General features: G+C 52.2%; 1 protein-coding gene and 1 pseudogene across 5 annotated transcripts in view; one reads left to right on the top strand and one right to left on the bottom strand.

The window, feature by feature from the left end:
* The window catches only part of MARK2 (microtubule affinity regulating kinase 2), a 58,330-nt gene that overhangs the window by 6,054 nt on the left and 28,617 nt on the right, over positions 1-23,659 (bottom strand). For 2 of the 5 annotated variants that reach the window (XM_043970556.1, XM_043970555.1), the window contains exons 2-14: positions 7,320-7,499; positions 7,107-7,160; positions 4,501-4,549; positions 3,849-3,914; positions 3,690-3,760; positions 3,528-3,584; positions 2,348-2,584; positions 1,940-2,059; positions 1,747-1,846; positions 1,540-1,652; positions 1,108-1,240; positions 726-1,002; positions 72-233 (exon numbers count right to left, since the gene is read on the bottom strand). In XM_043970556.1, the coding sequence (XP_043826491.1) occupies positions 72-233; positions 726-1,002; positions 1,108-1,240; positions 1,540-1,652; positions 1,747-1,846; positions 1,940-2,059; positions 2,348-2,584; positions 3,528-3,584; positions 3,690-3,760; positions 3,849-3,914; positions 4,501-4,549; positions 7,107-7,160; positions 7,320-7,499 (1,619 nt within the window). Of the gene's footprint in view, positions 1-71; positions 234-725; positions 1,003-1,107; positions 1,241-1,539; positions 1,653-1,746; positions 1,847-1,939; positions 2,060-2,347; positions 2,585-3,527; positions 3,585-3,689; positions 3,761-3,848; positions 3,915-4,500; positions 4,550-7,106; positions 7,161-7,319; positions 7,500-14,968; positions 15,261-23,659 lie in introns of those variants that run through there. The other 3 variants (XM_043970560.1, XM_043970559.1, XM_043970557.1) reach the window with 2 other exon arrangements.
* LOC122730934 lies at positions 22,665-23,053 on the top strand (annotated as a pseudogene).

The raw sequence follows: 23,659 nt of genomic DNA on the forward strand, positions 1-23,659 counted from the left end.
CAGGCTGACCAGCACCAAGCAGACCCCCCACCAGGAGCAGCCTCTAGGGGGAGCAGCCCCAGCACACTTGCCTGGGCCTGGGCACCTCACAGTTACTGTCTGTTGGGGGCAGCCCCGAGGCCTTGTTGGGGTGCACGGAGGCTGACATGGACTTCTGGTGCTGGCGGGGCCGGGCCGCAGAGACAGCGGCAGAGGCAGAGGCCGTGGAGGCCCGGGAGCCCGGCATGGTTAGGCTAGGAGACAAAAAGCATGGGAGATGCGCAAGGTTGGTTAGGCGGGGTGGCGGCACTGGTAGTAGCAACGGCGGCGGCAGCAAAAGCGGCAGCAGGAGCGGGCCCGAAGCCTGGCCCAGGGCAGAGCAAGTGAGAATGAAGGGATGGCAAAGGACACGGGCGCAGCAGGCAGAAGCCTGAAGCAGAAGGCAGAGGAGGAAAGTGAAGGCCAAGGATGGCAGCCGCTGGAGGAGTGCCCTTCTGGTCCCAGCAGGGGCTCTGTGGAGGCCAGAGACGATGGGCCTCGCTGACCGAAGGAAACCAAAGGGACTCGGAGCACCCCAGGGCCCCTCCCCAAGAAGGCCAGGCCCAAGCAGCCTGGCCACAAAAGCCATGGGCCAGAGGTACCTCTGGTAATGAACAGGGTGAGAGGGCAGCCGAGATGCCCGTGTCAGGTGTGGTCTCTGAGATGAGGAGAAAGGGAGAGAAGCAGAGCCAAGGGGCCGCGCTCACCTGTCCTTGCCATTTTGGACGGAGCTCTGGCCTAAGCTGGCCCGCTCTAACAGTGGGGAGTTCCGGCTCCTGTTGGTGCTGGTGGACAGCACGCTGTTGGTAGAGGGGGTGGGGGTGGTCTTCTTCCTTTCCAGGCCTGGCAGGGGACTGGCCGGCACCTTGGCAGTGCTGCCGGCCTTTCGTCCGGACTCTCGCTCCTCCTCTGGCCTCTTGTTCTCTGCATTGTTACTCTGTGTCTTCTTCGAGTAGGAGTTGGAGGTGGGGATGGCAGGACCAGCTGGGAGCAGAGCAGAAGGTGGCGAGTGAGGGGGAATTAGCCTTGGAGGGATGGTTGGAGGCCCAAGCCCCATGCTGACCTCCCCCAGAGCCTCCAAGCACTCACCCTGATCGCTGAAGCGCCGCTGCTTGGGGTTGGCAGAGACGCTGCGCTGTACCTTGTGGGATGGGGACGGGGCACTGCTGTTGGTCAGTTCTGCCGACGGCCGCGGCTTCAGTGTGATCGGTTCCCCCTCCAGCTGCAAGCCAAGCAGAGCGCCCAGGGCAAGAGGGGACCCACAGTGAGATGGCCACCTCCTGGCATGCCTGGGAACAGGGCTGAGCAGGGAGAACTAACCACCCCGAGGCAGGCCTGAAAGGGACCTGAGATTGCTGGGAAGGGTGTGTGTGTGTGTGCGTGTGCATCTGGAGGGGACGGGCGTGAGTGGCCGGGAAGGGGAGGCCACAGAGAGCAGAGGCCAAAGGGCCTGCAGGGGCAGGAGCCTCACCAGTTCAGGTCACCGGCCTACTGCCAGGCAGACAAGCACGGCCCACTCACCTCTGAGCTCTTGTAGCCCAGGAGCAGGTAGGTGGCCATCACCTCATTGTATTTCTGGCCCACGAGTGAGTCCTGGATCTCTTCCCGTGTGTAGCCCATGGAAACCATCAGCTCTGAAGAGGAGCACAGACGCCCACAGGGCTGGTGAGGTCCCCGGCCCTCCAGTGTGGAGCTGCCCCCGGCCTGCCCCTTGCTGAGGGCCCTCACCTGTCCGCCGGGGGTCCTTGTAGTCTGGCAGCGGCTCCACATATGGCTTGAGCTCATCTTCCTCATGCCCCACGTTCATCCACCGGTCTTTCATGATTTGCTGGGGGTAAGAGTGGCAGATAAGGGTCGCAAGGCAAAGGCAGGTACTTGGAGGCTTCCTCCCGCTCCGCCCCACCGGGCAGCAGCCCCTCACCTCTAAAGTGCCCCTCTTGCTGGGATTGAGAATGAGGAACTTCTTGAGCAGGTTCTCACAGTCCGTGGACATGTAGAACGGGATCCGGTACTTCCCCCGAAGCACCCGCTCCCGAAGTTCCTGCAAGGGAAGCCGGGGCTCAGGGGGTGCACGCCTTCCCGAGCATGGGGCACAGAAGGCGGCCCCCCCGCCCTCCCCTTCAGAACCCCTCCTGAGCCCCCCGGCAGAGCTGGCGAGAGGCCACCCGCTGCAGCTCCCACGCCTTGGGAAGGAAGGGAGGAAACGGGGACGGCTCCTTGAGAAGCCACTGGCTGGCTGGGGATGGCGGGGGGGAGGGGGAGGAGCCACATCGGAGGCCACAGAGGAGGAAGGACCGCAAGGATGATTCGTGCCTGCACCTTGCCCCACCTTGAGGTTCTGGCCGTCAAAAGGCAGGGAGCCGCTGACCAGCGTGTATAGGATGACCCCGAGGCTCCAGACGTCCACCTCAGGCCCGTCATACTTCTTGCCCTGGAAGAGCTCTGGGGCCGCATAGGGGGGGCTGCCACAGAAGGTGTCGAGCTTGGTGCCAAAGGTGAACTCGTTACTGAAGCCGAAGTCAGCGATTTTAATGTTCATGTCGGCGTCCAGGAGCAAGTTTTCTGCCTGGGAGGGACAGGGAGAGGAGGGGAAAGGCCCTGGTCAGCGGAAGCCTGGGCTGTGGTGGCCAAGAGCGGCACAAGCTCTCTTGGTGGAGCAAGGGGTGAGTGGGACATTGGTGGGTAGGGGCCACCAATGGTGGCAGAAGAAAGCTGCCCAAAGTAAGGACTGGCAGAGGGGGAGAAGAGCAAAATCCAAGGGACAATCTCCACCACACAGCAAGTCCCCGAAGCCCCAATGACGGATGTCCTGGAGAAGGGACAAAGACCATGGTGTCCCCTCTCGATGGAGCAGGGAAGGGTGACCTCATTGTACCCTCAGGCACTTTTTTTTTTTTTAAGTGAGGCAGTTGGGGTTAAGTGACTTGCCCAGGGTCACACAGCTAGTAAGTGTTAAGTGTCTGAGGCCGGATTTGAACTCGGGTCCTCCTGAATCCAGGGCCGGCGCTCTATCCTCTGTGCCACCTCGCTGCACCCTCCTCAGGCACTTTTATTGAAAGTGTCCACAGGGATCATCCAGGGCCTTTCTGGAAGTGACTGTGATGGGTTTTGACATAGCCGCCTTTGGGCCCTGTAGGTGGCCTCAGCACTGCTCCCCTCTGAGGGAGCACCACTGCCTCAGGCAATGAGTGACAGAACGGGGTACACGTGGCCACTGCAGGTGTGTTTGAGGATACAGCAGGGGTGGGGGCGGAGAGCCAGGCTGCTGGTCAGGTGTTCTTGGCCACAGCCAACTCTCTGGTCAGTGCCAAGTTTGGCCAGCAGCAGGGAAACCCCGAATGCCACTTGATAGGAGCAGGCAGGGGAGACCTGGGGCTCTTGGCCTTGGGGTCTGCTCTCCACTGTTGAGGGGCTGAGTCTCCTGGCCACCTCACAAGGAGTGAGGGTCTCTGCACAAGCAGCAGGGAGACGGGGGTCTCAAAGCCCACTGGCCAGTTGAGAACTCTTACCTTCAAGTCTCTATGCACAATGAACTTCTGGTGACAGTACTGGACAGCTGACACGATCTGCGAGGGAGAGGAAGGTGAGGTCAGGAGCCAGCCCCGGCTGCAATCAGGGAAGAGGGGCAACAGCAACCTGGAGCTGCACTCCAAGGGGGCAGGTGAACCCACCTGTCGGAACTTTGCTCGGGCCTCTTTTTCCTTCATCCTCCCGTGAGCTACCAGGTAATCGAACACCTCTCCTGAAGGAAACAGGGTCAAGAAAGGTCACGGGCCTGGGAGAGCTTGGGGTGGTAAGCGGGCCCAGGGAGAGAAGGGCTCCACACTCACCTCCACTGGCGTACTCCATCACAAGGTAAAGGGTCTTCTCCGTCTCAATCACTTCAAATAATTTAACTGCAAGAAAGGGACACCCCAGGCCGTGGGTCTGTGCATCCTGCCTGGCGTGCAGGCGACACCCAGGGAAAAGGCTCCCTCCCCCACCCCAGATTCACAGCCAAAAAGTAACTCTTTAGGTTGGCCAAGACTCCTGCCACAATCCCAGGAGGCGGACAGCAAAGATACTTCCATCTCCATTCCACAAATTAAGATAATAGGGTCCCCAGCTAGCAATGGGCTGGCAGAGCGGCCCCTGACTCCGAGTCCAGCCCTCTCCCCAGCGCTCCATGGAAGCTAAGTTGCCCTGACTTGGAGGCAGAAGAGCTATCACTGCAGGGTCTTTGAGTCCCTGAGAGAGTCTCTACTTGTCCATGCCTCGGTTCCCATTTGTCCAGTGAGGGCAATGACAATGACCCCTCTTCTCTCTCTCTCTGCCTCTTTTTCTCTCTTTCTCTCTCACACCACCTCACAGGGCTGTGAGTAAAGCACTTTAAAGGTGAGTTCCACTGTCCCCGAGATCAGACCTTCCCAGGAAGATGAACTGAACATTTGGAGAAAGAGCCCTGCTGGAGGGGAAGGGGCTGTCCAGGAGCCTGGCACTCACCTATGTTGGGATGATTCAAAACCTTCATTATTCTTACTTCCCGGAACAGCTGGAAAATAAAATGCTGAGGGTCACCCTTCTTCCACCTGTGACCTTCTGCTCTGCCCCACCCCCCAAGTGGGCCTCGGCTCCTCGACAAATAAAGAAACGAAGGACAAAAGATAGCAAGTAAGTGCCCTGCTCCTTCTGGGCCTTCTCAGCTTGGTCCTCTAGGCCAGAGCTGGATGGTCAACAGCAGACTCTGGGCTGGCGGTGGAGAAAGGCAGGAGGACCCACACAAAGCCCACCTTAAGATTCTGCCAGCGAGCTAGTCCTTCTGTCTTCTTTCCATTGCCTTCCTCACCCAGAGGCCTTGTGTCCAAGGAAGGGGGCACCACCACCCTCCCCCCATGAGCCCAATCTAATAAGGACAGATAGGTGGGGGGTAGGGGGAGGAGACAGAGACAGAGACAGAGAGTCACAGAAAGGAGAGAAGAAAACAGAAGGGAAGGGAAGAGAGGAGAAGAGGGGAGGGTGGGAGGAAAAGGAGAGAAGACTGGGAAAGAGACACAGAGAAAATGAAGAGGGGGGAAGGGAAAGAGAGGAAGGAGAAAGGGAGAGGGACAGAGCACCAGGAGAAGAAGAAAGCATGAGCAGAAGGCCCCGCTGCTCACTGGAGAGCATTAGGGGGTTTACACGTGAATGGGACACGGCCTAGGCCAGGCCAGGGAATTTCCCAGGGGAAGCTCCCAAGCTCCCCCCCCCCCCGGGGGTCAGCAGGCCCTCCGTTGTTCTCTGCTCGTGCCACACCACTCTTGGCACTCTCTGGCAAGCACAGAGCCCTGGTCTGGTGAGAAGCTGCTCCTATATATAGCTGATGCCAATTTTAATTAAATCCACCTGCACACACTCACGCTCTCTTTGTGAAACAGAAATGGGAGCTCTCAAACCATCTATCTGCATGAAGAAGGATGAGGTCCAGGCTGGAGGGTGGGGGGCTCTAAGCTAAGCGGCAGGAAGGCCCCAGGACCCCAATTCAGGGAGCGGTTAACAGCTGATACTGGAAAAGAGCCCACAAAGGGATTTCTTTGGGAGGAGGAGGCCAGGGGCGGGGGCAGCCTTTTGGCGTGCTTTCAGGGGTCTGCTCCCAGCCGTTTCCCAGGATTCTCCTCGGGCCCCACTGAATGGAGCACACAGAAAAGTGAGTGGTGACGGGATCATGACTGAAATGGCCCCAAGGGTCACCTGGGGACTGCCCTTAGATCTTCCCCTCCCAGGCCCCAGCAAAGTGGGGCTCCTCTGGGAGGGGATCTAGGCTCAGGGAGGCTTCTGTGGTGGTATCCTGGTTCAGAGACCAAGGGGGCCCAGAAGTCTGTAGGACTGGCCTTGGTCAAACGATGAGCTGAAAGGCCATTTAACTGGCTCTCTCTTGCTGGCGGTGCGGCCAAGCCCTTGGCCTCTCTAGGGGCCACAAAATGGCAGCCCAAACGTTCCTGAGGGCTAAGGCCACAAACCGTGCCAGCTTCTCCTTTGGTGATGGGGGATGGGGGGGAAGCCAAATACAGGCCTTCTCTTCCTCACACCAAGAAGGCCCTTCAGAAAGAAAGCGCAGGAGGGATGCTGAGAAAACCCCGGGGAGACTTAAGCAGAAGGAAGTCCCCTTTCTTGGTTCTGGCTCTCAGTGTGTCAGGTCAGCCAGCAGCGTCACCCCCTTCCCATGAGCACTGCTGTCTCTGCCTTGACCCTGGCTCTGGCAACCTTGCAAAGGTGCTAGTCCTGTGTTCCTTCTGTGAGCTTGGGTCCCACACCCAGAACCTGAGCTCCCGCCCAGAAATGGACCTGGCAGAAGTGGCACAGAGCCAAGGGGACGCGCTTTGGTGGCCCAGGAGCGAGGCTGCTCAGAGCCGGCAAACACAGAGCCTCCCTCCCCCCTCTGCCCAGGCCCATAGGAGAGAGTTCCCACTTCTACTGTTGCTACGACAACCAGCTACTGGCAAGCTTTCCCCTTCTGCAAATAAAAAGCTGGCTCCTTCTCTCCTTCCCAGCAGCTTCTCAGTTTCTGGGGCCAAAATAACTGCAATCTGCCTTGGGGCTCTCCCCAGTGGCTAAGGACATCCTGCGGTCCCCAACTGCAAGGCAGGAGGAAACAAATGCCCCACCCCAGAAAAGACCCCAGTGATCCCTGACATGGAGGGATGGGGTACCTGGCCCGAAACTCCATCTGCCATCTCAGGGTTTGGGCCAGAGTCCAGCTTCTAAATTTGACTATCCCTGCTCAGCCCCTAGAAAGTGGTTGTCAAGGAAACACTGTCAACCATTTCTATGTGGGGGGGGCTCAAAGAACTCAGCCTGCTCCGCCCTCCCCAACACTATGAGTGCCTCTGACCCTTCTAAGTAATTGGCTTGTGCAAGGACCTGGCCACAAGCTGGAGATTAGGGGGCTCTAGAAAGGAGGCCAGGGAGGGAAACTGAGTCAGCCCATCTAAAACCTTAGGGGAAGGAGCCCGTGTGGGAGCCATGAGCCTGGGGAGGTGTTCAAGGCCAGGCAGGCCCGTGAGGCATGGGAGGGGGTCTTGTTGTCCCCTTGGCCCCCTCCTGGGCAGGGCCAGCTCGAGCTGCTCATGTACCTTCTGGAGGCTGGAAGAATTGAGCTGGGTCTTGTCAATGATCTTCACCGCCACCTGAAGGGAAGGAGACACAAAATTCTTTGGCCCAAGAGCTTAGAAGTAGCCTCTTCCCCAGGCCCACCTGGTGTTCAGACCAGAAAGCAGGAAGCAGGTCCAGAGGCGTGGCCATGACTGACAGCCCCCAGAGGGATCCCTGCCTGCGCCCTTGCTCACCTCCTTGCCCGTCAGGACGTGCCGGGCCAGCTTCACCTTAGCGAAGTTGCCCTTGCCAATGGTTTTCAGGAGCCGATAATTGCCGATGTGTGGCTGCTCGTCAGCAGAGGTGGCCGAGTTGCGGCCACGGAGCATGTTGGCCTTACTGCTGGGCTTGGTGTCCAGGTGTCCGAGGGCCGGCTGCAGAGAGGAGGCAAAGACATGGTTAGAGAGGCACAGATGGCTCTGCTCTCTGCCTCTGTAAGCCACTCAACTCCAGGGCTAGTAAGGACTCCCAAGAGAACTCTGTGGTGCATGGGAAATACCAGTGCCCTCAGCAGCTCACCACTAGCCTCCTGCAAGGTCTGTCTCCACACCATCCCGCTATCAGACTCTCTCTCTTCACCCTCTTCCTCAGAAGGCCCACAGAGGGCCCACCAAGCTCCTCTGTTTGCTACTTGAGGTCCTACCCCTAGGCAGCCTCCAAGCCTTGTTCCATACTTCCTGTCCTCTAGCCCTTTGACACACACTCTTTATTTGGGGAGCGCCTGGGCCTGCAGTTGGCTCCCTGCCCCCCTTCTTCCCCAGTTGTCCCTTATAAAGAAAGTCCAAAATGACATTAGTAAGGTACTGTTTGATAAACCCAGAGACTCCAGCTTCTGAGATAGGAATTCAGCATTTGACAAAAACTGCTGGGAAAACTGGAATATAGTATGGCAGAAATTAGGCATAGACCAATATCTTACGCCTTATACTAAAATAAGGTTAGACATAAGAGGTGATACCATAGGTAAATTAGGAGAGAAAGGAATAGTCTACCTATCAGATCTTTGGAAAGGAGAACAGTTTATGACCAAAGAAGAGATAGAGAATATTATGAAATGCAAAATGGATGATTTTGATTACATTAAATTAAAAAGGTTTTGTACAAACAGAAGCAATGCATCCAAAATTAGAAGGGAGGCAGAAAGCTGGGAAACAATTTTTATGGCCAGTACTTCTGATAAAGGCCTCATCTCTAAAATATAGGGATCTAAATCAAATTTATATGAATCCAAGTCACTCCCCAATTGAGAAATGGTCAAAGGATATGAACGGGCAGTTTTCTGATGAAGAAACCAAAACTATCTATTCCCATATGAAAAAAGGCTCTAAATCACTATTTTTTTTTTTTTTTTGCAGGGCAATGGGTGTTAAGTGACTTGCCCAGGGTCACACAGCTAGTAAGTGTCAAGTGTCTGAGGCCGGATTTGAACTCAGGAACTCCTGAATCCAGGGCCGGTGCTTTATCCACTGCGCCACCTAGCTGCCCCTCTAAATCACTATTGATTAGGGAGATGCAAATTAAAACAATTCTGAGGTACCACCTGACACCTATCAGATTGGCTAATATGACAAAAAAAGAAAATAATAAATGTTGGAGAAGCTGTGGAAACAAATTGGAACACTAATGCATTGTTGGTGGAGCTGTGAACTGATCCAACCATTCTGGAGAGCAATCTGGAATTATGCCCAAAGGGCTATAAAGCTGTGCATACCCTTTGACCCAGCAATACCACTTTTGGGTCTTTTTCCCAAAGAGATCATAAAAAAGGGAAAAGGACCCACATGTACAAAAATATTTATAGCTGCTCTTTTTGTGGTGGCAAGGAATTGGAAATTGAGGGGTTGCCCATCAATTGGGGAATGGCTGAACAAGTTGTGGTATACGAATGTAATGGAATTCTATTGTGCTGTAAGAAATGATGAGCAGGAAGAGTTCAGAGAAGCCTGAAAGGACTTGAATGAACTGATGATGACTGAGATGAGCCGAACCAGAAGAACACTGCACACAGTATCATTAACATTATGTGTTGATCAACTGTGATAGACTAGATTCTTCTCACCAATACAACGATACACGAAAGTTCCAAAGAGAAGGGGGAAAGGGGAATGGCTGGACAAGTTGTGGTATATGAATACAATGGAATACTATTGTGCTGTAAGAAATAATGAGCAGGAGGAGTTCAGAGAACCCTGGAGGGTCTTGCATGGGCTGATGATGAGTGAGATGAGCAGAACCAGAAGAACATTGTACACAGTATCATCAACATTGAGTGTTGATCTACTGTGATGGACTATATTCTCCTCACCAATGCAATGGCACAGAAGAGTTCCAGGGAACTCGTGATGGAAGAGGATCTCCAAATCCAAGAAAAAAAAAAAAAAAGAACTGCGGAGTATAGATGCTGAATGGACCATACTATTTCTTTTGTTTTTGATGCTGTTGTTTTTTTTCTATTTTGAGGTTTTCCATCATTGCTCTGATTTTTTTTCTCTTATAACATGACTAATGCAGAAATTATATGTGTGTATATATATATATATATATATATATATATATATATATATATATATAACCTATATCAGATTACCTGCTGTCTAGGGGAGGGGGGAGGGAGGGAAGGGAGGGAGAAAAATCTGAAATTGTAAAGCTTGAGAACTATCTTTACATGTAATGGAAAAAAAATAAAATACTTTATTAATTAAAAAAAAAAAAAGAAAGTTCCAAAGAACTCATGATAGAAAAGGCTCACCAAATCCAGAAGAAAAAAAAAGAACTGTGGAATATGGATGCAGATTGAATCATACTATTTCACTATTTCTTCTGTTTTTGGTGCTGTTGTTTTTCTTTTTTGAGGTTTTTCCTTTTTGCTCTGATTCTTCTCTTATAACATGACTAATGCAGATATATGTTTAATGTTTATATATATATACACACACCTATATCAGATTACCTGCTGTCTAGGGGAGGGGGGGGGAGGGAGGGAGAAAAATTGGAAATCTCACATAAACAAATGTTTCTAGTTACATGTAACTAGAAAATAATAAAATACTTTTATTTAAAAAAAAAAAAGTCCAACTCAAATGAAGCCCTCTCTAGCCTTCCCAAGCCTAGCTTCCTTCCTCAGGCCTGAGAACAACCTGGTACTTCCTCTACTGCATCAAACACCATCAACCCTGTACCATGATATGAATGGATATGTCATAAGCCCTCAGACCACAGGCTCTCAGAAAGCAGGGAAATATAGTGTTTTCCACATAGTAGGAACTTAATTAAGTACTTGTTAAATTTAACGGAATAGCTATGAACAGGTTAAAAGCAACTTAGGCAAATGAAAAGGAAAGGAAAGAGTCCTGGGTTCAAGTCCTAGCTCCCACATTCCCATCTTAGTTGGTGGTTCTTACAAAGAGAACACTGCTCTGGAGAGGATGACACCAGGGTGGGGGAGGGAATCCAGGCCTGGGCACACATTCTTGAATCCAGGTGGTCTCTCCCATCCCTGGAGAACATAAACATCTGGGGAGCCAGGCAATGGAGGGAAGGGATCGGTTCTTCTACCAGCTCACCCCCATCCCCAAACCAGCAGCTTCCCAAAGGCTTCAGACATTCAAATGGAGAGAAACCTGCCCCCTGGACCAGGTTTCCTTGGCCACTTCCAGGGTGGGAAGGGGGTCTGAGCACAAGATAGAAGGCTAAAGAGCCATTCTTGCTCAGGCACTTAATGAACTGGACTGGCTTCAAAGCTCTGAGCCCCCATTTTCTCACTTGGAAAGGAAAAGAGCTGGCTGGCCTCAAGAATGTTGCTCAGGCCCCTTCTAGCGCTAAAATCTATGATCTTGTGGCTTCTATGAATCCAAGGCCCAAACAGGTCTGATGGAGCCTAGCTTGAGGAGAGCCCCATGGGAGCCCCATTTAGCGAGAGCTGATCGTGGCACTCCTTATTGGAGACCACTCTGGAGCTCCCTTTGCATGATGAGTAACACACAAAACTGGGGGAGGGGGAGTTAAGAATGTTACAGGGTCCAGTGCCCAGTGGATTCTTTCACATTATATCCCTCCAACAACAAGCCTGGAAGCCTTAGAAAATGGACTGAGAGAGGGAAAGCCACACACACAAGGAGTGGGAAATGATTTGGGACCCAAACATACTTCAGGGCGAAAAATGCATTGTGACCTAACCTCAACATATTTAACCAAGCAAGCGCCTGTTATGGTAGGATACAACACACATCTCCTAAGTGAGGAGCAGCTAGGCCTGAAGTTAGCAAGACTCCTCTTCCTGAGTTCAAATCCCTGCTCAGACACTTCCTAGCCCTGTGACCCTGGGTGAGTCACTTCACCTCCCGTTCTCTCAGTTTTCTCATCTGTCAGATGAGCCGGAGAAGGAAATGACAAACCACTCCAGTGTCTTGTCAGGAAAACCCCAAATGAGGTCTCGGAGATTCAGACACAACTGAAATGAATGAACAGTCCCCAGTGACCTCTCTGCATTCTCTCTGACAGACCAGCCTCCATCCTGAGGTAAGCCATCTGCCTTGAGGGGAAGGACCCAAGACCCCAGCCCTGGGCAGGTGGACTCCAGATGTCATTTAATCCCTTCCCTACCTCCCAAACAAAGCAGCCGGACTATTACATTGTGTTTTTTTTTTTTTCTGCTTCCTCACTGCAGACTGGGGCCCCACCTATCTTGGGCACCTAGCAGCTGAAGCCAGTCCTGGAAGAAAGTGTCGTACTTTGCTAAACTCTTGATCACACTTCTTGTTGGGAAATTTGGTCCCATTTAACTTCTGCTGGGGCAGCTAGGTGGCACAGTGGGTAGAGTGCTGGGCCTGGAATTAGGAAGACATGAGTTTAAATCCAGCCTCAGGCCCTTAGCTATGTGACCCTGGGCGTCACGTCACCCTGTTTGCCTCAGTTTGCTCATCTGTAAAATGAGCTAGAGAAGGTAATGGCAAACCCCTCCAGAATCTCTGCCAAGAAAACCCCAAATGGGGGCACCAAGATCAGACATGACCAAACAGCAATAACCTCTTCTGCCATGTAGCCTTCTCTGGCCAGTCAATCCCAGAATTCTCTCCTTTCTCTGGACTCAACATATCCCACAGAGACTGGCTCAGTTCTATGTCCAAGAGAAAGGTTTAATAAATATTTATTTAATGAATGAATAAAACCAAAGAAGGTTGGTACCTAGCAGAGAGAATGGCACAGCAGGGGCCGGCACCCAGAGATCTGGACTTTCCAGTCGAGGCATAAGCTAAGGTCGTTCCTGCATGACCCTGGAGATCTGGGCCTTGGGGTCTCCAGAACCTTCTGACGCCGGGAGAGAAGGGTAACCTCTTTCCCAAACTTCCCCAGAGTCTAGAAAGGCATCAGGGCATCAGAGAACAGCCTGGTGGCCCAGAGTGAACTTCTACTGGGCCCTGGGGCAAGTCACCCCAGTGCCCCCCAGGCAACTCTAAGGCAGCTAGAAGTCAACTGGCAGAGGGAGCTTCCTCGCTGGGAGCTCTGAGGTAGAACAGAGAAAATCCCAGGTCCATCCTCCCCCTCACTCTCGCCTCCTCTTCAAGAATAAGGAAGGAGAACAAAGTCCTAGACTCGGAGAAAGCTGGGAAAGGGAACAGTAGGAAGCCTGTAGGCCAACAAGAGATCACAGCATTCATGAAGTGCTCCAAGTCTGGTCTCAAAAGGTCTGTCCACCCTCCTCCCTAATCAAATAACAACAAACCCCAGCCCCCCAACCAGAAGGCAGTGAGAAGCAAGGCCCGAGATGGTCAGGCTGGCCGGCACGTTTGCCTGAGCGTTTGATCTGTTAAGCCAAGGGCCCATACCCCAACCTGCACAGGGTACAGGCTCCTCCTTCTGAGCCCCAGAGGGAACCAGACCTGTGGCAGCAGGGGTATGGAAACAGCCCAGCCATGTCCTTGGCCTCATCTTCTTGGCTTGTAGGCCAGCTAACAACAGAGCTCGGCGCCACTCTCTTGGGGTCAAGAGCCAGCGTCTGGAGGAGTCCCCCACACTTCCATATGATCCACACCCCACTCCACACTTCCAGCCTTCATTCCTTTAGGTTAGAGGGAGCAGAACCTCTAGTCACCCAAAGTGACTACCAACCATATCTGCTGGCTGAGTTATCAACCAGTCAAAAACATTGCCAAGGCTCCAAGGGAAAAACTGTTAGTCCTCATCAAGAGACCCGGAGAAAGGGGCAGCTCGGTGGCGCAGTGGATAGAGCACTGGCTCTGGAGTCAGGAGGACCCGAGTTCAAATCTGACCTCAGACACTTGACACTTACTAGCTGTGTGACCCTGGGCAAGTCACTTAACCCCAACTGCCTCACCCAAAACAAAACAAACAAACAAAAGACCCAGAGAAGTAGGAGTCTTGGCTTCTCTGTGATCCCAAAGTCACCACGTGTCCATCCACAGGGACCCACCCCCGCAGTGACCTCCTTCTGCTCTAGCACTGTAGAAGGGGCCTTTGGCTGGGGGAGTTTCCTCTCTTGGGCCTGGGGCCTTCCCCATCACTAGAAGGCGAGGATAAGATTTCGTATCTGCTCTTCTAACCAGGTAACTCACACTTGGATTTAGCATTGGCTAAGCTTGGCCTGAGAGTCAGAAGTGGACTCCAATTCCAGCTTGGTCAGTGCCAGGTGATGTGGCTCTTAAGAAGTCACTGCTGGGGCAGCTAGGTGGTGCAGTGGATAGAGCACCGGCCCTGGAGTCAGGGGGACCTGAGTTCAAATCCGGCCTCAGACACTTGACACTTACTAGCTGTGTGACCCTAGGCAAGTCACTTAACCCCCAATTGCCTCATATCGCCCCCCCCCCAAAAGAGGTCATTGCTAAGAACCTCTCGGTTTGCTCATCTGTACAATGAGGGGACTGGACTAAGGCCCCTTCCACCACGGCTGAAAATTACCAACTCAGAGAACAGGAAAGCCTGACCGCTTGTTGCCCTTATTTTTTTAGAAAAGAATTGGATTTTGTTTCCCTGTCTGGGGGGTCGGGGAGAGGCCAAAAACTGGTTCTGTTCTCTCAAGCTCTCCTCTAAGCTGCGGAGAATAGTCAAGGGGCTGGGGCCTCCCTAGGAACTCTTGGGAAACCTGTCTGAAGTCGAGCCCAGGTTCCTGAATCAAAGTGGTCACTAGGAGGGAAAAGTGGGGTCCAAAGGCCAGAATCAGCGTTTGAAAGGCTTGGGAACAGGACAGAGGCTAAGAGGGAAGGAAGAAGGGCCTATCAGCCTGGGATCCCGTCCCTCCTTCCAGGCAGGGTGCCAGGCTCGCCCGGAAGCCAGCTCCGCCCTGAGAGGACAGGCCCTGACTCAGGCAGGCAGCGCCCCTTCCCTAATGGGAGAAGCTTTCACCAGCAGCTCCTTACCTGGGCTTCTCCGGGAAGGACTCACCTAAGGTACCTGGAGCTAGAAGAGGTAGGAAGGTGGCCAGGGAGGCAGCCACGAACACACAGTGGGAGCCCTCTTGAGCAGGATCAGCCAGGCTCTGAGAGAGGCATCACTGGGAAGAGTGGAAGGCCCCCTAAGGGGCCTGACTGCTGCCAGTGACCCCAACAGTAAGCCAGGGGTAGTGTCCCATCAATGCTAATCCATCCCCTTTCCCAATGTTTATAATCACGTGGCCTGCTCAGGTATCTGCTTGGTAAGCCCCCCTTCTCTCTCTGCATGGCTAGCTCACTACAGTAACTGTGACCAGAGGGGGATGGGGGGGGGGGATGATATTCTCCCAGAAAGATTTCCCAGTGGCTCTTGCCGCCCTACACTGTGCCTCAGCTCCTTGGCAACTGCTCCAAGTCTTAGTTCTATGAGGGTCCTGGGTTGGGAGGAGATAACATACCCGTTCTGAGAAAGGGGCAGGGAATGGCTTCCATTCAGCAGGGCCCTGGAGAACCCGTCAGGCAGCGAGGGCAAAGTACAGAGGTCTCCAAGAGCCAGGCCCAGGGTGGGGGAGCCGGCTCAGCCGCTCCCGGCGACACCTTCCACCACCTCCTCAGTGAAAAATGATGAAGCAGCCAGGCCCATCAGTCTCAGCCCGGGAACTTAGACCGTGTCGCAACCGAAACCACCACTGGCCCGGAGAGCCCTGGTTTAGCAGGGGGGGAGGCCAAGCAAAGGGCTTTGCTCAGAGGCCCGGCCGCCAGGAAGTGGAATCCCGGGGAACTTCACAAGGAGCCAGGTAGGAGGAAAGGGGCGGGAGGAGGGGAGAAGGGAGGGAGGCAGAGAAAGAGAGAGGGGAGGACTTAGAACAACTTCCTGCTCCCTCCCCCTCCCCCCAGGAAGTGGCTTGCCCCACCCTCCTAAGGTGAGCTGCTGGGACTCCAGATGACTGAGCCAGCCTGGGCCCATCATCAAGTCCTTATCTCCCCTTCAGCAGGTGGGTCCTGCCCCCCTTGGTCACACCCTAAAGGAGAAAGGGAAGGACAGAAGACTATAGGGTTAGAATTAGAAAGGGCCTGAGTGTCATCATTCTATAGCTAACCAAACACTGGCCCAGGGAAGTGATTGACCCAAGGGCACACACTAGCAGTAAAGGGGGGAGGGGAGAGGGGAAGAGACAGACGGACTGGAATTTGAACCCTGGTCCTCTTTCTCCCAATCAAGTGTTGCTTCTGCCGGCCGCACTGTACAATTCCACAGAGCCTCCTGTCTATGCAGATCAGGTCAGGCCAGAAGAGGGGAGAAGGGATTTCCTGGAAGCCACCAGAGGACCCCGCAGGCAACCTTGTCCAAGGCTGGGAAGGAAGCAAGGCCTAAGCAGAACCTAGCAAGCCTCCTAATGCAATGGACCGACTTTGGCAGTCTCACTCCAGGCCTCTCCAAATCCCCAGCGGCTCCTCCTGGGGAGTGGCTTCTCCTGGGGCCTCTGACCACCCACTGCTCCTCTCCCCAGGGCTCCTTAGCCTTCAAAATTAGGAAGTGGGAAGAAAAGCCCTCCAAGGTCTTTTCTCTTAATCCTATATGCTTTCCTGTTCTGGCCCCTTCTCTCGGCTGTACACCCGAGGCTGCCCAAACCCCAGTGCTTACAAATCAGTGGCATTCATACAGCCCTGAAGGAGATGATAACCCCTTCCATCAGCAGCTGAACCCCAGCTCCGCTCACTGCCTTCTCACCCAAAGCTGACTGGGAGAAGGTGAAGGGGGTCTCAGAGACGAGCCCAGGCAGAGGAAGCTGGCTGCCTCTAAAGACCTGGTCTCCAGCCCATTATCCCTAACTTATCCAGTCTAAACCTTGTGTTGACATGGCTGTTGGCACGTGGTATCCCCCATTAGACTGAGTTCATCGGGAGCAGGGACCGTTTTGTTCTGTCCCTTAGCGCAGGAGCCGATGAATAAATACTGTCGGACCTGGCCCCATCATCACCCTCAGACCTCTGTAAAGGGAACTTCCTTTGGATCTCACACTCAAACATCCCTGTTCCAATCCATGCTCCGGCCCCCCACACCCAGACTAAGCAAGGCCACTGGCCTCTACACAAAGTCTGTACTTGAAAGCCAGAAGGCTGGGAGTGGGGGGCACTCTTTCTTTCAAAGCTTTTACCATTCGAGAGGCTCCTAACTGTTGTGGTCCAATAACTCAGAGGCACAACCTGAGAAATAGGAATGTATTACAAATCAAAGATAAACTCAACACTGAAGAGGCTGGACCCTACTCATTCACACTTCAGTTCCCACTTGGAGAATCCCTGAATTTCATTAACACCCAAATACAACAATCGGATGGCTACCATTAAAAGAAAATCAAGCCCTTGCCCCTCTTTTTCTAAAGAGGAAGGAAAGGCCTCAGACAACAGAGGTCAGGGAGATGGGCAGCTGGTCCTAGTAGGAAGGCCACAGTTACCCCAGGGCATGCCCTTAGGACATGGGGGCAACTCACAGGCCCCACACTGCAAACACAGAAGTTTGGACAAAAGCCACAGAAAACCAGGGAAGGTGAGCAGGGAAGAGATGATCCAAAGAAAAAGCCAGTTCCCGCTCCCCATGGCCTGGAAGCTAAAATGTGATTAGGACCGAGTTCATCGCCAGAGGAACAGTTAACTCTCAGCTCAGACAGATGTGCCCAGCTGGGGGCGTCTAGATTCACTGCTAACCTCGGGATCCCCTGTTTGGGAGCAAAAGCAGAGCTTGTGGTGGAAACTCGCAAACCCAGGGCATAGATGGAATCAAGAAGCACCTCACAACCCCCAGGCGCCAAGGAAAGAGGAAAGGCTGAGCACTACAGGGAGGTGCTTTTGTGCTTTAATGTAGTGCATGCCCTTTTCCCTTTGCTCCATGCCCTGGTTGGGGATGAACCTCTTCTTGGCTAAAGCCCAGTCTGGCCAACCTTTGCCTGGAAGGGGCAATGGGAAGAGAGGCCCCTTTCTAGCTGCTAACAAGGGAGGTGAATACCTTCACCTCAGCAACAGGCAGCTTGGAAACTTTGGCTGAGGCCAAGCAGTGTACCTTGACCCCGCCCTCCCTGACTTCGTTCTTGAACTCCTCTTATGAAAAAGAGGCACAATAACACCAATGGGGGGGGGTGCGTGCCTGGAAGGTGCTCACGCGCTCGCACTCTCTCTTACACACACACACACACACACACACACACACACACACACACACACACACACACACACTTAGAGACAGCTCCTCACTTGCCTCCCTGCACTAGTGGGTTACTGTAACCATGGCAACACGTTCCTTCACATTACAGCATAGACTGCATGGGGGGGGGGTGGAGAAAGCATGAGTTTGGTTGGCATGCAGACTCATGGGGAAGCTAAGGTAAACCTGGGGTAGGTAGAGCTTAATGATCACCATGGGACCTTGGGCAAGTCATTTGCCCTCCTCAGCCCCCCAACTTCTCACCTGAGGTCTCTTCCACTTCTAGACTGAGGATCCTCACGTGGCATGTAAAGATTTAGCCCAGGCAGACCTGAGAAGTCATCTGATGACTAGGGGCTATAGCAGATCTCTGTGGCTGTGGGGGTGACCTGGCTTCTGTCAGACCCCACTATGCTGGAAAGGAAGCCCCCACCGTCCTGCCCTGAAACAGGATGCTCCGGGGAGCTTCTCACCTGGCTACCCAGAAAACAAAGAAAAGTGACAGACTGAGTTTCGTTCATGCTCAGACTCTCCAGGAAAAGGCAGGCATTATTTCCCTTGAGGTAAGAAAAAGAAAGGCCTTAACCTTCAATGTTCTACTCAAAATGGAATTGTAGGATTAGCAGTAAATACCTAGTGAGCCACAAAGTCCCTACAAGAACCCAGGGCTCCTGACTCTTCCCGACCTCTTTGGCTCAGCAAGCTACACTTCAGTCCCTAATCCTGTGTCCTACAAAGATCACATTTTGGTGTTAGAAAAGACCTTCAATATCATCTAGTCCAGAGTTTCTTAAACTGTGAGTCTTGAGCCCACGTGGGGTGGCGTAAGTGAATGGGGGGTTCGTGCACATGTACATTTCATACACCTCTATGCTCAGGGTCACATAAAAATTTCTCGGGTGAAAAGAGGTTGCAAGTGGAAAAAGTTTAAGAAGCCCTGATCTAGTTCAACACCATTATTTTAGAAACTAAGGTGCATGAACAGAGCGGAGCAAGCCAAGGGGTTTGACTAAACCCCCAAACCCACCGAGTGTGGAATTCAGAGAAACTTGGCAACTGACTCCCCCCATCCCCAGGGCAACTGAGGCCCAAAGGTATTGAGAGGGACCTGTCCAAGGTCACAAAATCATTGATTCTCATGGAGAGAAGACATCTCTGAAGCCACCTAGTCCGACTGGATCCTTAAGAATATCCTAACAGCCATCAAGGGGTCTCCCAAACTCTAATTAAAACCTCTCAAGACTCATAATGGAAAATGCTCTCCACATCCAGAAAAAAGAACTGTGGAATCAGGATGCAGACTGAACCAGACTCTTTCTACTTTTTTGTTTTCTTTTGTGAGGTTTTCCCCTTTTGTTCTGATTCTTCTTTCACAACATGACTAATACAGAAATACGTTTAATGTGACTGTACATATATAACCTGTATCAGATTGCTTGCTGTCTTGGGGAGAAGGAAGGAAGGGAGAAAAATTTGTAATAGAAATCTGATAAAAACAAATGTTGAAAACTATCTTTACATGTAACTGGAAAATAATAAAATACTTTTATGATTAAAAATAAAAAACCTCTTAAGGAGAAAGCCCCTACAGCCCATTGCACTTTTAGGGAGTTCTGTTAGGAAGAATTTCCTTAAAGCAAACTAAAAGCTGGCTCTCTGTGGTCTCCCTCCCATTATTCTTAATTCATAAGATGCCCCCATCTCTCCTCTGATGCCATCACCAGCTCAGAGCAGGCCCTCCTCACCTCTAACTTGAATAAGCACAAGTATCTGCTGACTGGTGTTTCTCCATTCCACTCATCCTCCACCCAGCTAGCCGCCACTAAAGCACAGATCTGACCACAGCTACCTCCCCTCCATCCAATAGGTTCTAGTGGCTCCCCATGGCCTGCAGGATCAAACACAAATGCTCTGGTATTCAGAGCCCTTTCTAGGCTTTTCAGCCTCCTTACAACCTGCTCCCTAGGAAGACTCCAGCCTCCCAGCTGTTCCTTCTATCTCCTGACTCCACACATCACTCTCACCATCATCCCCCCTCATCTTTGCCTAATGGCTTCCTTCAAGTCCCAGCTAAAAGTCCACCTTCGACAGGAAGCTTTTCTTGTGCTCCACTAACACCTTAGCTGATCCTTAGCTGATCATCCCCATTTGACTGCGTTAAGTGCTAGGGCTACAAAGTAATGAGGGAGATCACATGTAAACAACTATGTACAAACAGGACATAGACAAGATAAATGTGAAATAACCAACAGAAGGCATTAATATGGAGCCTGGAAGGAGGAGGCTGTAGGGGAAAGATGAATTTCACTCTAGACATGTTGAATTTAAGATGTCTACTGGCTACCCAGTTCCAGATGTCTGAAAGGCAAGTTGGAAGTGTGAGATGGTCGCTGACTCCACGGGCGCCGATGAGCTCACCAGGTGAAATAGTACAAAAAAGAGGAGAGAGACGGGAGAGAGCTCTGTGGGACACCCCTGGCTGGCGGGCATGACTGGGATGAAGATCTTACAAAGGAGACTGAGGACAGATCAAACAGGTTGGAGAACCAGCAGAGACCGGCATTCTATAAACCAGGGGGAAGAGGATGGTCAATAGCATCAAAGGCTATGGAGAGGTTGAAAAGGATGAGAATGGAGAAGAGACCATTGAACCTGGCAATGAAGACATCGAAGGTGATCTCCAGAATTTAGAACAGAGCCTGGAACGTACACAGAAGGTGCTTAATATACATCTGTTGACTTGTCTTGACCTGTTCTGCCCTCTATAGTCAAGCAAAGCATGTCTAGTTGCTTCTCTCCACGATGACCCTTCCAGCGCCTGAATATGACCGTCCTGTCATCTGTCTTCCAAGTTCCTCGACTGCCCCTTACAGTTTGATACCAAGGGCTTTCACCATTGTGGCGATCCCTCCTCCAGGTGCACTAGAGGCTAGCAGAGTCTTCCCTAAAATGGGGCACCTAAACAGAGAGTGGTTGGCCAGAACTGAACCAAAACACTTGAACATCCATGAAGTGATTCACACACGCGCACACACACACGCGCACACACGCACACCCTTCCAATCTGATTCTTAAAACTCTATGGGGGGCAGCTAGATGGCGCAGTGGGATAGAGCATCGGCCCTGGAGTCAGGAGTACCTGAGTTCAAATCCGGCCTCAGACACTTAATACTTAACTAGCTGTGTGACCCTGGGCAAGTCACTTAACCCCAATTGCCTCACTAAAAAACAAAACAAAACAAAACTCTATGGAGATATCTCACCCCCATTTCACAAATGAGGAATCTGAGGCAGACAGAGGTGCAGTGACTTGCCCAGAGTCACCCAAAAAGTAAGTGTCAGGGGTGACAGCTGTACCTTCATCTCTCAGCTCCTAACTCGGACACTATACCATCATGCCTCTCAAGTATAAGCCAGTAGAAAGAATGGTTCTGTGGAAAGAGCCAGGAGTTTTGGGGGAGTATAAATCCTACAAGAGACTTGCAGGTGAAGATGGCAGCCAAAAGGGTAATACTGTATGTAGTCAGTCAGTCGATAAGCATTTATTGAGTGCCTTCTGTGTGCCCCATATCATGCTAAGCACTGGGAACACAAAGAAAGGCAAAAGACAAGTCTCTGGTACATGGAATGAGCAAAGAGGCCAGTGTCACTGGGGAGTCAGGAATAAGGCCACAGGAAGGTGGGAAGGGACAAGGAGCTACAGAGATTTGATTTTGGATCCTGGAAGCCAGAGGGAGCCGCTGGAGTCAAGTGAATGTAGAACAGTGTCTGACAGCTCTGTTCTCCTCTATCCTGGTCTGACCATAGCTGAGCACTGTGTTCAGTGGGTTCTGGGGAGCCTATTTTAGGAAGAACATGTAGAAACTGGAGCTTGTCCAAGGGAGGGTGGCTGACCAGGCTAGTGAAGGGCCCTGAGTCCACACCAAGGAGAACCAGTTGAAGGAAGTGGGGATATTTAGCTTGGGCAAAACGTTGACATGTTTGAATGATCCCCAAGTGTAACGGGTGGCCTCAGAAGGGAGGGATTTTGTGGCCAAAGGCTGGAGGACCACTCACTGTGGGGGCACCTGCTTATACAGGGGCTGAGGGACCTTCCAACTCTCAGAGACTCCAGACCATGCTCTCCCACCCACCAAGTTGCTTCCTTTACTTAGGAATGTGGCCTGGAAGGCAGCTGGTTCTACAACCAAAGACCTGCTTGGGACCCAGGCCAGCATTCCCAGAAGCTCTCCAGGCTAGGGCTGGGGGGTCCTTGAACACTTCTAAAAACCTGAGAGAACCTTCCTGAAGCCACCAAGAGGGGGTCACTGGCTGTGGGCAGCAGTTGTCCCTACACATAAACACCAACCGTTTTTCATCAAAATCACAGGACCAAAAAATGACCCCTTTCCTTGGTGGGCACCAAATAGCTGCCTAACTAAGCTGATGCCCGCCTCGCTCAGACTGGTTTGGACCCAACTGTAAAACTAAAATTTGTCTAGGGTCAAGAACACCCATCCTGGTGAATTTATCCACAAAAAGGTATCCATCTATAACCTAAGTCAAGCATGCTAGATCAGTCACTGACACCCAAACGTGACTGGTCTCAAATTCAGCCGCGACCCCTTAAAGACTGGCTGGAACCATCTAAATGGTTGGGCTCTGACTCCTTCAACTGACTACAGGGCTCCTCTTTGCCTTACACTTTCTTCTATGATCTTGGGCAATCCTGCACTGGACCTAACAAAGGGGAGCCCCCCCCTTTCCCGTAAGCCTTCATTTCACCCTTGCTCTGTTGCTCCATGGGAGCACTTTATCTGTCTATCCTTCCAAGGACCCTTAAAGTCTTCATCTAGTCCCAAATCAGGAGAGGACAAAAGCTGTCTTCAGGGTGTTAAAAGAGAATGGAGTCGTTTTTCTGGTCTCCATCTTTGCTGCGGCGGAATCAGGACTAGTGTGTCCGAGTCGCCACCATGCGGCTGTTTGTCCGCGCACAGGCTCTACACACCCTCGAGGTGACTGGGCAGGAGACCGTCGCCCAGATCAAGGCCCCTGATCCCTGAGGATCAGGTCCTGCTTCTAGGTGGCTCCCCGCTCGAGGATGAAGCCATCTTGGGCCAGTGTGGGTTGGAGCCGCTGTCCACTCTGGAAGTGGCTGGTCGAATGCTAGGAGGTAAACTCCATGGCTCTCTGGCCCAAGCTGGAAAAGTGAGGGGTCAGACTCCCAAGGTGGCTAAGCAGGAGAAGAAGAAGAAGACGGGGCGGGCCAAGAGGAGGATGCAGTACAACAGACGATCTGTCAATGTGGTGCCCACCTTTGGCAAGAAGAAGGGTCCCAATGCCAACTCCTAGACCTGGGTAGTCTGTCTGTCCCCAATAAAGCCACTATGACTCTACAAAAAAAAAAAAAAAAAAAAGAATGGAGTCCATGTTACATGGACTCTGTAACAAAACATCTGGCTATATATACATGTATGGGGGTGGGGACGAGAATCAATACACTATCTTTTAAATAGGAAGGGAAAAGGACAATCTCAGAACCATTTCTGAGTAGGCTGAGGGCAGAAAGAACCGTATTTTATTTATTTGGAGAGCAAAGTGGGTAGTGGGAGTCTTTTGTCAATGAGCTCTTATGCATCTAGCAAGACAGAAGCAGGATGCTGTCTCCCGGCGGCAGCAGCCCGGAGGATGGGCAGGTGTGAGGAGTTCAAAGCTGGCTCTCAGGGATGGATGGATAAGGTGTCTATTTCAGGGCAAAGTTATTGGAGGGGAACTAGGTGCACTTCTTGGCTGTTACTTATGACAACCCACAGCAGTCATGAGCTCGTGAGGATGGCAACCAAGTTAAATTTAGAACTGGCATCTGGAGAACTGGTGGAACAGCTTGGGCACTAAAAGCAATGGCCAGGTAGGCCTCAGGTGGCTTCCCCACCCAGAGGTTCCTCTCCCACTCCCTGTCCTTCTGTCC

The sequence above is a fragment of the Dromiciops gliroides genome, chromosome 6 (genome assembly GCF_019393635.1).
Source record: "Dromiciops gliroides isolate mDroGli1 chromosome 6, mDroGli1.pri, whole genome shotgun sequence".
In the NCBI taxonomy this organism is placed as follows: domain Eukaryota; kingdom Metazoa; phylum Chordata; class Mammalia; order Microbiotheria; family Microbiotheriidae; genus Dromiciops; species Dromiciops gliroides.